The sequence below is a fragment of the Macaca mulatta genome, chromosome 7 (assembly GCF_049350105.2).
Source record: "Macaca mulatta isolate MMU2019108-1 chromosome 7, T2T-MMU8v2.0, whole genome shotgun sequence".
Classification (NCBI taxonomy): Eukaryota; Metazoa; Chordata; class Mammalia; order Primates; family Cercopithecidae; genus Macaca; species Macaca mulatta.
In genome coordinates, this window is record NC_133412.1 from 28,922,225 (window position 1) to 28,937,869 (window position 15,645).

Below are 15,645 nucleotides of genomic sequence, written 5' to 3' on the forward strand. Positions count from 1 at the left end.
GGATGAGAAGTCACAAGACCTTCATTCCAAGTCCTGGCTGGTCACCCTTTTAATCATCTGATCCAGAACTAAAGCTTCTTCATCTGATTGCTCTAAAATCAAGTGACATGCTCCATGAAGAGGAGCTTGCTTTTTCTTTTTACTATACAAATATAGGAATTCAGGTATTTGTTAGTTGATTGTACAGTGCTTGAAAGCAGCTTTTTTTTTTTTTTTTTTTTTTTTTTTGCCAATCTGTTTTTCACAAAGCCCAAGAGGTCATCTCCAGTTCATGACAAAATTATAACTGGATCAGTACACTCAAAACTAAGGTATTAAAATGAGGTGGTGTGCAAAATGGGTTTGTATTTGCATTTGTCAAAAGACCAAAATAACAGTGTCACAGGCAGGCATCCTAAACCAGGTAAATTTTGAGTCGAATTTGGAAGACCAAAAGGACTGTCTTTTTTTTTTTTTTTTTTTTTTGAGACGGAGTCTCGCTCTGTCGCCCAGGCTGGAGTGCAGTGGCGCTATCTCGGCTCACTGCAAGCTCCGCCTCCCGGGTTTACGCCATTCTCCTGCCTCAGCCTCCCGAGTAGCTGGGACTACAGGCGCCCGCCACCTCGCCCGGCTAATTTTTTTGTATTTTTAGTAGAGACGGGGTTTCATTGTGTTAGCCAGGATGGTCTCGATCTCCTGACCTCGTGATCCGCCCGTCTCGGCCTCCCAAAGTGCTGGGATTACAGGCTTGAGCCACCGCGCCCGGCCAAGGACTGTCTTGTTGCAACATAAAAATGCAGGTTAGAGTAAGAAGATCAGTATGTAACAGAGGGGCCAAAGTCAGGAGTACATATAATTAAATATAAAGTCAAAGATGGAGAATATTTGACAAGTTTGTATTTCGTAACACAGCTATTAGAAACAACTACACATTCTTAAGCCAAGAGTGATATGGTAAAATGATACTTGAAGAAAATTATCCTAGCAGCGGTGTGGAGGATGAAGAAGTTATCAGACATGAGTGTCAGAAAATTGTTTTGAAAGCTTTCATATTAATACAAATAAGACTGTAAAGTAAGGTGGTGGTTAAGGACATGAAAAGGAGTAAATCTGGTAGAGAGTGCAGAGAGTCAACTAGACTTTGTGAAAGGTTGAATTAGGGAGGTGCAAAAAGATCTGAAAATGACTCTGAGCATCTGGTCACAAGTGGCCTACAGCATAACCACACCTGCGCAGCACTAACAGTTCTTACACAGGTTTTTCCAGGCTGCATCTGAACCCGTTTATTTAGTTCTACATACCAGACCTGCAGTGAAACAGCACTCCACTTCAGATGGAAGCAGAAAACTACCACCACCATTCTAGCAGGAAAATACCTATTACCAAAGATTCCAGCTTTGTTTCTTGATGAAAGAGGCCCACTATCTAACCCTGGGGAACTTTCTATCTGCACTACTGGGGAACAGGGAAATTTCTTCTCTCTATCCCCAAAAGATTCTCCACACACTTGAAGACCAAGCTCAGTTCTATATGGATCTTTTAAGTCACACGTACATAAAACACAGATGACACACCAGTGATAGTGATAGGCGTAACAATATAAAGCAGGCAAACCCTATTTTTAAAGGGCTTGTTCTAAACTGGAGCTAGGCCAAGTTGATTACACTAAAAAATTAAAGTGGCTAAAAAGCAATCTTCTGGGGTTAATGTATCACAAAACGTCAAAAAAATAAATTGTTCCAGAATGCACTGCTACATAATGATTCTGCAGTTTTGCTGAAGCTTTATTTTCTGCCGTTTTAAAAACACTGTTGGAAAGCAGACATCGGATCAAAGGGTTTTCCTTGTCTAAAAAGCATACCATTATGCTATTTCCAATTTTATCAAGAAGAACGGTTATCAATAACAAAATGTATTTAATAAACGTCTGGCTGCCTACAGTTCCTTTTAAGGAAGACCACGTATAAATTTCATTCTTTAAAAAAGAACTCATATTAATCTATGGGAGACTGTGAGTAAACAAAGCTCCAGGGCTTGGTTTGAACATTTCCATTTTCAAAAAGGACTGATGAGTCCAATCTCCTTGAGAAACATGTCTATTTCATCCAGCTTTTAAGGAGATTCTAAAACGTTATGTATACATACACTTTTCTCAAACAAGCACTGTCGTAAATTTTTCACATTGCCTTACTATATTTAAAAAAAAAAAAAAAAGGGCTACCTTACAGATTAAACTATTATCTAGGAGGGTTACCAAACTACGACCTCCTGATAAATGAGACAGCTCTCCAAGTCACTGTCACTCTAACCCTTCCATGCTAAATCTTTCGGCCGCAGAGGATGAATTTTTCTATCTTCTTCTTGGAATTAAGATCCTGCATTATCAGGAGATACGCAGGGTTAGGCTTAAAGCCACAGACTCCAGCAGCTCCAAGCTGCCCTAACACAGCGGGCAGGGGGAGCCAAGGCGCAGCATCGCCTCCACGCTCCGAGACCAACACCAAGTCTCTTCGCCTGCACGTTCCGAAACCAACACCAAGTCTCTTCGCCTCCACGCCGAGAGCAGGTGAGAAACGGACGCTCTGGGGTTTCAGCGACCCCATCACCTTCCTCCACCGCAGACCCAAGGGCCGCCCTAGGAGGAACCTTCTAGTTCAGCCACCTCGGGCCCGTTTGCTGGGGGTGGAGAGTGCGGTGGATTACTAAGCCTTTCCCCTAAGGGGTGATTTCCTACACCAGACGCAGGACCCACGGTCCCACGGGGAACTAAACCCCAAGGCTGCAAAGGGGCCACGGGTGGGGCCCACCAACACCTCACAGCCTCCTGAGGAGGCGTGCGCCCTGGACAGGAGTTCCCTGCCCCCGCGTCTGGATCCTGGTATCTTCCCCTCGGGCTCCCGGCCGCCGCTCACCGTGAAGGGGACATCCCCGACGCTGCCCACGGAGTAGCAGTTGTCTCCAGGGTTGACAGCCCCAGTGAGGACCTGATGCAGATGCATCTCCGGAGCCCGGGCTGTACAGAATGCGCGAGAGGGGCGACGAGCCCCGCGCCCGGCCCTCCTCCGGCCGCGAGAGCCGCTTCCCTCTGTGCCTCCCTCGGAAACCCGCCCCGCGGAGGCTCCGGCTTAACTCCTCGCCCGGCTTTCGCCTTCCCTCCGCCTCGTCCCTGCCATGAGGGAGCTCCTCGACCGCCGCCGCCGCCCGGGTCGCCGCTCAGCTGCGGAAATGCCCGGATGTTCCCACTGCCTGCTGCACCGGCGCACAAATGCGGGAGGAGGGCAAGGGTGCGTGTGAGGCGGGGGAGGGCACGAGGGGGAACGCGCGAGCTGGGAGCGTGCAGCAAGGGACGCTCCGCCCGAGGGAGCGGGCCGGCGCGCGCGCCCACCGCGGGGGAGCGACGGTCGACGGGAGGTAGAGCCCCCCCCCTCCCGCGGCAAAGCTCTCAGTTCAGTCTTTTTCCCCACGCCCCGCGTTTGCGCGTGCGCGCGCCGTGGTTTCCAAGGCAATTGCGCGCGCCGCGCCGACCCTCGGTCCCGGCATTGCGCGCGCAGACGTGCGGGAGTTCCCTTGGAGCCTCCAGGGCTGCAGCCGCTGCGGACGGAGGACGGAGGACGGGGGGCGGAGGACGGGGGGCGGAGGACGGGGGGCGGGGACGGGGGCGGGGCCGGGGCCGGGGACGGGGCCGGGGCCGGGGCCGGGGACTGGGTCGCGGGCGGGGGCGGAGTGGGGTGTAGGTCGCACGGGGCCACGCAGCAGTCGGACGCCGGGGACGAGCCACGAGCCTGTTTTGCTGTGTTGAACCTAGTCCAGAATACAGTGTGCAATGGTCAGTGCAGTTAGCCTCAGGACACCCGTCACCAGGAATTTCCACCTGGAGATATCTTAGATCTCTTCGGTCTTTTCGAAAGTGCAGTACATAAGATAATTTATTTTACATAAACAATTTAGGCATCTTGCAACTATTTAGAGAAGCCGTACTCCCCTGACAGCTAATTATTTTGCTCCCACTTTTTGTCACGGTTATTCTAGACAGCAAAAAGCCCCCTTAGAGACGGGTGACTCCTTTAGACTTTTTTTCATGGGTAATTTCATGAATTAGAAGAATCGCCTGATTTTCCATACTGTCTGATAAACGTTGAGTGGTTGATAACAAGGATCAGATCCCTGCCGCAGGCCAATTCATGGCGAATTTTTAACCCATACTATGCTTAAGTCACAGGGTAAGGCAGCAGGGGACACCAGGACACAACTGTGTGTAAAACCAGGCAGAACGCCAAAAGTGTTGTGATTGAGATATAAAAGTCTATGCACCGCAGAAGAGGAAGAAGGATGTTGACTAAGGGCCTGGATAAGGCGTTATGGAGACATAACCTGACATAAACGCTGAGTTTAATTTTGACAGGCTGAGATAGACAAGAAATGCTGCAAATACGGTACAGAAAATGGAGGGGGGAGTGTTGGAGGTACAAAGATTAATGTTTGAGACAGATGATTTATAGGGTGGGGAAAGTAAATAATACTTAGCAAGAGATCAAGGTATCCAAGTGGTCCATCTCTTGGCCTACCAAAACATGTTATGGAGAAAGTCTTGAATGCGCCAAGAAGCCCAGATTTCACTCTGCATGCAGTGGGGGTATATCAGATGTTTCTGAGCAAAAGTTTATATAATCAGAGCTGCTTTGGGGAGATGACTTTGTAGCACTTTGAAACATAAAGGGAAGGGTGGGGAAGATTGGAGGCAAAGATCTGTCAGTCCTTGGTAATCTTTTCAGTAGAAAGTTGCAGGAGGTATGAAAAATAATTCTTAATGACCTAGGGCATTCTCTCTCTCTCTCTACCCCCCTCCCCGCCCACTCTGTCTCCCTCCCCCACTCTCTCTCTCCCTCCTCCTCCCTCCCCTGCCATCCCTCTCTCTCCCTCCCGTTCTCCCTCTTCCTCCCTTCCCCTCCCCCCCGCGCCATATCCAAGGATTCCTTTTTGATATCCCAAATTCATGTCCCTCATCATCTCCACTGCCATTACCTTAATTCCAAACATTATTTCTCATTTAACTGCCCTCATAGCCTTCTAAATGGTTAAACTGTCTTCCACCTCTTGCCTCTCCAATCCATCCACCACACTGCAGCCAGCGAAACCTTTTTAAAATACTTTTTAAAAAAGAGAGACATCTTTAAAAACATAAAAAAAAGAGGCATCTCCCATTGTTGCCCAGACTATACTTAATTCTCCAGCCTCAGCCTCCTGAGTAGCCGGAACTTCAGGTGCCTGCCAACCCACAGGTTCAGAGAATCCTTTTTAAAGGAAAAATTCCTCTGCTTAAAATCCTGTAGTAACTCCCCACTCCATATAGGTTGAAGTTCAAACTCCTTAGCTTGGCTGAGAATCCCATCCAATCTGGCTTCTGCCTTATCTTCCTGTCTTATCTCACATGCCCTTAGGTTCCAGCCCCACTGAGCTAATGCTGTTTCCAGAGTATACTGTGTTCTTTTATGCTTCCTTCCTTTATTCACGATCTTTGCTCTATCTGGAATGCCCTACCTCCCCTTGTTAACCTGACAAACAGCAGGTTAGCTCAAGGCACCTATTCAGTAAAACCCTCCTTGACCACCCCAAACACTTTGAGGCTTCCTTCACTGTAAAACACCGTATCACATGTCTCAAAGCAATGTAAGTATTGTTTGTATGTCTGTTTCCTCTAGCAGAGCCTTAGATCTTTCAAGTCAGGATCTGTATCTGATTTTCCCTGTTTCTCCAGTACCTGAATTATGATACAAATAAGCTGACATATAAGATGTGAATGTAAATAAGAGCATCCAGTTTTGCGAGAAAATGTTACGGGGTAAAAAAGTACCTTTCATTACTTGTAAAAGTGTTCAAATGATATTATAGTGGTTTTATAGAGGGAGGTATTACATGTTCGTATAAATACAGTATTCTATATTCATTATACTGAGTTCTAGGAAATTACTGACTCTGCATATTTAATTATATACTACTGACCATGAATAAAGATACTCAGCTACATAGCTAAAAAGAAATACACTGACAATATTATAGCAGACAACAAAACAAAAGAAAAATGAACCATGGAGGCAAATATTGGAGATTTAAGTTTGTACTAGCAACTAAAAAACATTTCACAGTATCAAATACATCTGAGAAAATTCCTATACTGTACATGCAAACACAGCATGTAGCAGTAAAATTGTGTATAAAGCAAGAAGTTAGTACAATATATTTAAACTTTACATGAAGGTTTAATTCATGTAAACAAATATTTCAGTAAAAAAACTGGAACAACTCTTACAACAAAGTAATAAATTTGAAGAAATTCCAATGTTATATACATACATAGAAAAAAGGCAAATATGTTACCAAATGTTCATATATATTAAATTGCAGGATAAAAATTAAATATGTGTTATAGAAGCTAGTTTTGAGAATTATGGCCACATAAGAAGTGAAGGCTGTTTCTAAGTGTCATAAAGTTTTTATCTTTACCCTCAAATTCATTTTTAAAGCCTGATAACCATTGTTACTACTGGATTCTAAATGAATCTCTTAATCTTTGACCTTAGCTGCATTAGAAACCAAGTCAAAACTATCATCAAACAACAAATTGTACAATTGTACGCAGGTTTCCAAGAGTGTTACTAATTCACATTATTTAAACCATTTCACATTTGGCTCTTGTTTTACAGCATTCCATGGAGTTTTGGCCCATTCACAGTTGTGACGTTGTGAGCCTCTTTCTTCCTCTCGGTATCAAACTCAAAATCTGAAGCCTGTATCCACCTGTTCTCTTCCCTCATGAATCCTTTAAATGGATTCTTGATAGCCTTGTCTGAAGGTTGCAAATGGCTAATTAAGTCTCCTGGAATTACAGCTGAGCCTTTTATTGTCCACTCTGATCAATCAAAACTCACTCCAGACTAATATGGCAAGTTTCCTTGGTAGCCCACCAGGGCAGCTAGACCACACTTTTGACTGTCCACAATTTCATCTCTTCCTTGTTCATCCAAATTTTTTCATGGACCTAAAAACAAATTGGAAATTCTTCTAATTTTGGAAATGGCTTTCTTTTAAAAATTAGAAAAAGTAGCAGTTGTGTATCATTAACAAAATATGCTAATCGAATTGTAAGATATAATTTCTTATGTCCACAACTCTTTTTTTTCTTTTTGCTTGGATTTGAGATCCCAACACAACTCTTAATAGTACCTTTGGGTTGGGTTTAATGGCCCATTGAATGTGTGCCATTAAATGTGGGACTTAGTTTCCCAGCAGTATCACATACCTATGTGTACTAGTTATCAATTACTGTGCAATAAATTACCCCAAAATTACCTAAAAATAACAATAGAGACTCTATCTCACAGTTTCTGTGAATCAATAATTTAGTAGTAGCTTAGCAGGAAAGTTCTGGTTTAGAGTCTTTCATGATATGGCAATCAAAATGTCAGCTACATGCTAAATAAAAGCTGGACACATAAGACCACATAATTCATTTGTATGAAATCATTTGTATGAAATTTTCTGAAAAGACAAGTCTACAGTCACAGAAAATAGGTTAATGGTTGCCTGGGGCAGAAGGTAGAAGTGAGAGTGACTGCTAATGGATATGAGGTTTCTTTTTGGCATGATATAAATATTCTAAAATTAGATTGTGGTCATGATGGGGCAGTTCTGTAAAATTACTAGAAATCACTGAATTGTATACTTGAAATTAGTGAATTTTATGGTAATTAAATTATACTTTCAATTAAGCTATCTAAAAAAGAAATATCAGCCAGAGATACAGTCATCTGAAGTCTTGACTGAAGCTAAAGGCCCTGCTTCCAAGATGGCAGGCTCTCATGGCTAGCAAGTTGATCCTAACAGGCAGATGGAGGCCTTAGTTCCTATGTGTTCCTCTCCACAGTGCTGGGCGAGTGTCCTCAAGACATGCAGCTGGCTTCTCCAGCAGCAAGTGATCCAAGAAAGAGACCAAGGTAGAAACTGCAATGTCTTTTATAACCTATCCTTGGAAGTCACACACCATCATTTCCACCATATTTTATTGGGTGCAAAGGCCAGCTATAACTTACTGTGGGAGACTATTTCCTAAGAAAGTGAGTGCCAGGAAGGGAGAGTCGTGAGCAGCCATTTTGTAGGTTATCCACTACACCATGGAACTCAAGGACTTCATCTTCAAGAGTCAAGGGACATGATTTGTGTCATTATTACTCTTACCTACAGAGGTAACTGGAATTTCTACTCATAAATCTACAGTATCATAATGTTGATCTTTGATATATCTGTTATTAGTTCTTGTTGAGCTATCTACATAATTTAAATATTAAATTTCTCAAGTGATTCCATTTGTTTGAGGATCTAATATCCATTTTTAAAAAATATTTCTTCTAGTTGTGGGGACCTTACAGTTTTCCTAGGGATGTCTAACACTTTAAGCTGCTGGTTTCTTCAGTTGTATAGCAATGGAAGCCCCGACTTTCTGTTACCAGTTCATTTTGCAGTATATTGTGTGAAAGTCTGAAATTGAAGTTGTAGCAATACCTTTATTGCTTTTCAGTCATAAACTATAGCAATGATGCATTTTAATCTAAAATATCATAGATGTAAACCTATATCAGTTATCACTTTAACAAACCACTCTGAAACATAGTGGCTTAAAACAACAATTATTATTTCGTATGTTCTGTAAATTGGTTGGGAAGTTCTTCTGCTGGTTTCACTTATAGAACTGCAGTGAACTGAAAGTTCACCTGTGGTAGAAGGTCCAAGATGGCCTCATGTCTATCAGTTGATGCTAGTTGTTGTCTGGGGTGCGTCAGTTCCCCTTTATGTGGCATCTTGTCCTCCATAGACTAGACTGACTTTTGTACACGGCAGTCTCATGCCTAGCCTTGAAGGTCAGAGTCACTTCTATCATATTCCTCGGTCAAAACAAGTCACAGAGCCAGCACAGATTCAAGAACTAGGGAAATAAAATCCACCTTTCAATGGGAAGAACAGAAAAGTCACATTGAAAATGTGTATAGAAGAAGTTATCAGCCATCTTTGCAAAAAAAAAATCTGTATCACAGCCTCAGACTCTAGCTTTGACCATCTCTGTGGCCTCTGATTTGTTATATTTGCTTTTGCTTTAGGTAAGCATGTCACTTATAGGATGAAAAAAAAAAAAACTTACGTATCTGCTGTCTTTCTCTGCTAGAGGTAGTGTTAAGTTATTGTTTTCTTGGTGACTATAACTCAGACTCTTAGCTATTTCTCATTCATTATGCATTTGGCTTTTTATCTCTAATGTAAGTGCATTGGACATGGGGCAATTTTTAAATACCTTTCTCTAGGGCAAAGGTGAATCTTTATGCATCTTATAAGCAAGTGAATACGATAAGTTTTCATCTAGTTAGATTATTTTGTTGCTAGACTCTGAGAACACTGACCATTTAGAAGGAGTATAGAGAAGATTGGTTCATATCTTTGCAGGTAACTATTTATGATTGTACTATGAAAAGTAATATGCTGTATGTATATAATTTATTTCCTTAATGATCACTGATTAGCACTTTTAGAAACTCATTTAACAAGAGCTTAAGGGGTAACTAATTTTTTTAAACATTTTGTTACATGAATAATTATATAGATTAGACCAGACACAAAAAGTATTCACCCTTGCTTATCTTTTCAACTTCATCTTTCAACATTCCTGACCTCTAAATGTAGAGTACAACCACACTAATATACAGTAATTCCTTTCAAGCCTCTGGCCACTGGCTAATTTCCCTTTCCAGAAACTCCCTCACTATTATCATTTGGTCGGGTGCCGTCGCTCCTGCCTGTAATCCCAGCACTTTGGGAGGCCAAGGTGGGCAGATCACCTGAGGTCAGGAGTTCGAGACCAGCCTGGCCAACATGGTGAAACCCCATCTCTACTAAAAATACAAAAAAGAAAAAAAAATTAGTCAGACGTGGTGGCATGCACCTGTAGTCCCAGCTACTTGGGAGACTTTGCTTGAACTTGGGAGGCAAAGGTTGCAGTGAGCTGAGATCTCACTACTGTACTCCAGCCTGGGCAACAAGAGCGAAAACTCTGTCTCAAAAAAAAAAAAAAAAAAAATCGTTACACTTTTTGCCTATCTCACTACTACTCTTCCCTAAAAATTCAGTTCGGGCACCTTCATTTCCGGAAAACTTTGCACAGTGTGAATTAGATTCCTTTGTTATATGCTAACAGTATTCTCTTACCTTTTCTGCCTAGAGGGCAGGGACTGTGTCTTAATGTTGACGATTTCTGATTGCCTTACCTATTATCTGTTTTCTCCTCATCAGGACTCTCAGTTTTTAGCTGGGAAATAGATGCCTGGAATAAAGAATACATTTCCGAGTCTACCTTGTTGCCACTTGGTTATATGGCTAAGTTGTGATCAATTGGATGTTGATCAAAGCAGAAGTACAGTAGTTTCTGGAAATTTTCCTTAAAAGGTAGTTGTCATACCCTTGATGCCTTCATCCCTCCTTCCTCCATCCCGTTTCCCTAGAACATAGGTGAGATCACTGAAGCTCCATTTTGGAGCATGAGGATGAGGGTTCAACCCTAGGAATGGTAGATTAGAAAACTGGAAGCTGCGGGGTTCGGTTGCTCACACGTGTAATCCCAGCACTTCGGAAGCTGAGGTGGGTGGATCATTTGAGCTCAGGAGTCCCAGACCAGCCTGGGCAACAAGGTGAAACCCTGTATCTACAAAAAATACAAAAATTAGTTGGGCGTGGTGGTGCATGCCTGTCATCCCAGCTACTCTGGAGGCCAAGGTGGGAGTTTTGCTGGAACCGCAGAGGTGGAGGTTGCAGTGAGCCGAAATTGCACCACTGCACTACATCCAGCCTGAGCAACAGAATGAGATTCTGGAAAAAAAAATGAGAGAAAGAAAAAAGAAAAGAGAAAAAAAACTGGAAGCTTGTCACTTGTCACTGAATTTCCAGGCAACTATGGAGCCTTCTCACCAGCCTCGGGCTTCTCCATCTGGATTTTTACATCAGAGAGAAATAAACTTCTATATTATTTAAGCCACTATGTTTTGTGTCTCTGTTAGAGGTGTTGCTCATTCTAACTTTTAGCTCTGTGTGTGTGTGTGTGTGTGTGTGTGTGTGTGTGTGTGTATTTGCTGAAGCCTGGCAAAGTACCTGGAACATAATGGGAACTGAAGAAATGTTAATTAAGCCAAGTAGTTATTAACTGTATTGGGGTACATTATGTAAATTTAGTGAAAATGTCGCAAATATTTTAGAACTTACATACCTTTCCAAGGCCTCAGAAAACAAAATACTACATCCTGTCGAGAGGGCAGATGGTAGTTGTGGGGAGAGAAGGCCAATAGTATTGAGATAAAGGATAAGGACTGAACAAAAGTTGAAGTTAGTTACTAAATCAGGCATGGTCTGCTAGGTAATCAACAGACCATTTTGTGCATCTGGAGAAATGAATTAATTTTGCTGGCGTGGTACTTGAGCAAAATACAGTTTTAAAGAGAGAGAGAAACAAGTTCATTTCGTGCTAGACTTAGAGAGCAAAGTGAACTTGTGTTGTTCTGGTTGCTGAGAGAAAAATCAGTCAAGCTAACCATCAGGCATTGTGGTGTTGAAATCACCAAGTATTGCACAGTACTCTTAGGGGTGGGCCAGGATGGTCAGGGAACTGAGCCTCCCAACACCACACCCCTAAAGGGAAGTGAGAGGGGAGAGGAATCAGCACTTCCTCATGGTGAAGAGATGGCATCCCTGCCTGCAGGAAAGAATTTGTATCTGGGGGCAGCAGAAACAAGCATGTGCCAGAGGGTCTGGGTCCAGTGTTTGTTTTTTGTTGTTGTGTGGTGGTGGTGGTGGTTTGTATTTCCCTGCATGTGGGTGTGCCTACATGGGTCAGGTGTTAACCAAAAAAACCTGACGTTATCAATTGACTCTCCTTTTAATCTAGTTCTATATACTGCAAGCATATTTGTATAGGCATATTCCTGTGACCATTAACCCTTCTACATATGAAACAAGATTATGAAAAATGTTCAGGATAGATTAAGGTTTTTATTGCATTTTTCAAAAAGAAGATTGTAAAAAGAAAAAACTATCCACCAACATATGAATGGATAAATTGTGCTATCTACATACAATAGAATATTACTGATAGTGAGGAATGAAGTACTGACATATGCCATAATGTGGATGACCTTGAAAATATGCTCAATAAAGGAAGCCAGACACAAAGGTCCCATTGACTACACATTTATATGAAATTTCCAGAATAGGTAAATCCATAGAGATCTTAGAAAGCACATTGGTATTGCTGGGGACCAGGGGAAGAAATGAATAGGGGTACAGGGTCTCCTTGCGTGGTGATAAAAATGTTTTGGAACTAGAGTCAATGGTTGCACAACACTGTGAATGTATTAAGTGCCCCTGAATTGTTCACTTTCAAATGGTTAATTTTATGTTATATGAATTTTACCTCAGTAAAAAGAAAGAGTCACTTTTTGTTAATTAACAGAAACAAACTCCGTGTGTGTACAAAGAAAAAGTTCTAGAAAGTAGGTTAACAGCTCTCATGTCTGGTTGATAGAATTATAAAAAGTTTAATTTCAATCTCTTTCCACATTTGTTTCCAATTTTTCTACAATGAATATATATGAGTTGCTTTTATATTGGGAAAACATAATGATTTTAACTTTTTAAACAAAAGATGGCCTTTCTTTAAGTCTATGAAGAAGTTTAAGAAACTAGGAAATCATGTTCAGATTAACATTATGTATTCTATATCAGTTGCAAAATTAAATTTTAAATGAGGATATAAAGTTTTGTGGAGTATATTTCACTATTTTTAAAACACAATAATTTGTGCACACTTATATGTAAAATTTCAAATGTGAATGCAAAAGACATGTTTAAATTTGTTTAAAAGACAGGCATTGCAGAGGGTTCCTGAACAAGTCTATGGGCCTACTGGGCCTTTGATCTTGGAGTGGATGATGACTTCCATAGCTCTACAACAGTGTCAGTAGGCCTACAACCCCAAAATCTCACCACCTTTGAAAAGCGGTTGGTAAGTAGTGGTTGGTTAGTATAAAAAGCATATGCAAAAATAGAGGCAACAAGTTACACAGTATGCTCAGAAAAAGCTAATCACCTTATAGTGACTGAACAGCACGTTACATTGTGATTTCTGTAGGCATCCACACTGATGCTCTGATCAATTAGTATTCATTTACCTGAATTGGCTCCTTCCTTCCAAGCCTGCTCCCTGTACTACTTCTCACATGGTGGCTTTTCTTCCTATCTCTCCATCTATGGCAGTAGGAGTGTGCCTCTGCACCCCTATATTCCTTTATGTCAAGTTGGATGAGTGACTTTCTTATTTATTTGAGTTGGAGTCATGATGAATACCAAGTCCAAAGCTAGCAAACCACACTTAATTTTTGTTTAGACTTCTTATGAATTATAATTTTTCTAATCATTTTTTCTAACAAAAGTTGGATAGTTTTTGTTTGTTAGTTTTTGTTTGTTTGTTTTTGAGACAAGGTCTTGCTCTGTCACCCAGACTGTAATATAGTGGCTCCATCACAGCTTACTGCAACCTCAACCTCCAGGACTTGAGTGATCCTCTCACCTCAGCGTCCTGAGTAGCTGGGACTACAGACACCTGCCGTTACACCCGGATAATTTTTATTCTATTCTATTCTATTCTATTCTATTCTATTCTATTCTATTCTATTCTATTTTAGAGATGGAGTCTCACCCTTGTTGCCCAGGCTGGAGTGCAATGATGCGATCGATCTCAGCTCACCACAACCTCCACCTCCCAGGTTCAAGCGATTCTCCTGTCTCAGCCTCCCGAATAGCCGGGATTAGAGGCATGTGCCACCACGCCCAGCTAATTTTGTATTGTTAGTAGAGACGGGGTTTCTCCATGCTGATGAGGCTGGTCTCGAACTCCCGACCTCAGGTGCTCCACCCACCTCGGCCTCCCAAAGTGCTGGGATTACAGGTGTGAGCCACCATGCCCAGCCTACACCTGGATAATTTTTAAATGTTTTGTAGAGACAGGGTCTCCCTATGTTGTTGTTCTCAAACTCCTGGGCTCAAGCGATCCTCCCACCTCAGCCACCCAAAATGCTAAGACTACAGGTGTGAGCCACTGCTCCTGGTCAAAAGTTGGATAGTTTTTAAAAAACACTGGCTACTTGCAGAAAGAAGTCTAACTTAAGAAAACCATAATTCCCTACAACTCTTTCAGAGTTAAAGAAAAAAAAGTCATATTTGCTTTTATGGAGCTAAAATAATTATTAGAGTTTTGGCTATTGATCTGTGACCAGTGATTCCTGTAGGACGCTTTCTGCCTATTCTAAGGTTACAAAATCAAGCCGGGTTTCCGATTCTCTTCACTTAACACCCCCAATAAGATGCTTTTTCTGCCTTATCAGCCTCTAATAATTTTTTTAAAGTCAAAGCGAGTTTATTAAGAAAGTAAGGGAATAAAGAATGGCTACTCCATAGGCAGAACAGTGGCATGGGCTTCTCAGCTGCTTATACTTATTGTTACTTCTTGATTATATGCTAAACAAGGGGTGAATTATTCATGAGTTTTCCAGGAAAGGAGTGGGCGATTCCCAGAACTGAGGATTCTTCCCCTTTTTAGACCATGTGACATAACTTCCTGATGTTGCCATGGCATTTGTAAACCGTCATGGCACTGGTAGGGGTGTCTTTTAGCATGCTAACGCATTATAATGAGCATATAATGAGCAGTAAGGACGACCAGAGGTCACTGTCATCACCATATTGGTTTTGGTGTGTTTTGGCTGGCTTCTTAACCACACCCTGTTTTATCAGCAAGGTCTTTATGACCTGCATCTTGTGCTGACCTCCTATCTCATCCTGCAACTCAGAATCCCTGATCTCCTATGAATGCAGCCCAGTAGGTCTCAGCCAATTTACCCAACCCCTGTTCAAGATGGAGTTGCTCTGGATCAAACACCTCTACATATTTCCCCCCTTTCTTTTACAAGGGAACCCTTAATTCTAAGGGTTATAAAGGGGTAAAGATCCATCTTCTGTAACAGATGGATCAGGCTGAATAGGGGCAATGATATTCCTGCCTAACTATTAGGGTATTTTGCATCCAGGGCAAAGAGGAGCTCAGTCAGAAAGTGTTGGTATGGCAAGGGCCATTCATAAATCTTGAGTTTCTGGAAGATTAATAAGTGTTCAATTTAAGAAAACATTCAGTAAGCTTATCCTGCATTCCTATATGAAGAGTACAACAGCAATATATTCCACAACAGTAAAGCAAAATAAATAAAATTATCCCAAGTAAACTAAATTAGAAGGCTTTCCATGAACCGTGCAACGTTGGAACCAGCTGATATGGGGTTGCTAGCTGATTCCAATAAGTGTCCAGAATTAGAATACTGAACCAGATTTTTATACTACCCATCCCTCTTGTTTCTTCTGAACTGCAGTCAGAGATCACTGATTGGTTCACAGGAATAAGCAGGGTTAGTCTAAATTGCAACTAAGCTTCAGCACTGGGCAGTTTCCATTGCCCTTCCCAGAAGGAGCCGAAAGCAGTCCATTTTGAGCTCGCAAAGGCTTTTAACTGCTCAAGATAATTTTTAGTGC

At 42.0% G+C, this 15,645-nt stretch overlaps 1 protein-coding gene across 14 annotated transcripts in view; it reads right to left on the minus strand.

Annotated features, from left to right (window-relative positions):
• The window catches only part of DMXL2 (Dmx like 2), a 173,291-nt gene extending 170,085 nt beyond the window's left edge, over positions 1–3,206 (minus strand). For all 14 annotated transcript variants that reach the window (XR_013395581.1, XR_013395582.1, XR_013395580.1 and 11 more), the window contains exon 1: positions 2,892–3,206. Coding sequence is in view for 11 of the 14 variants with exons in the window: in XM_015142247.3 (XP_014997733.1) it covers positions 2,892–2,978 (87 nt within the window). In the remaining 3 variants the exon portion in view is untranslated. The remainder of the gene's footprint in view (positions 1–2,891) is intronic.
• Positions 3,207–15,645: the final 12,439 nt, after the last annotated feature.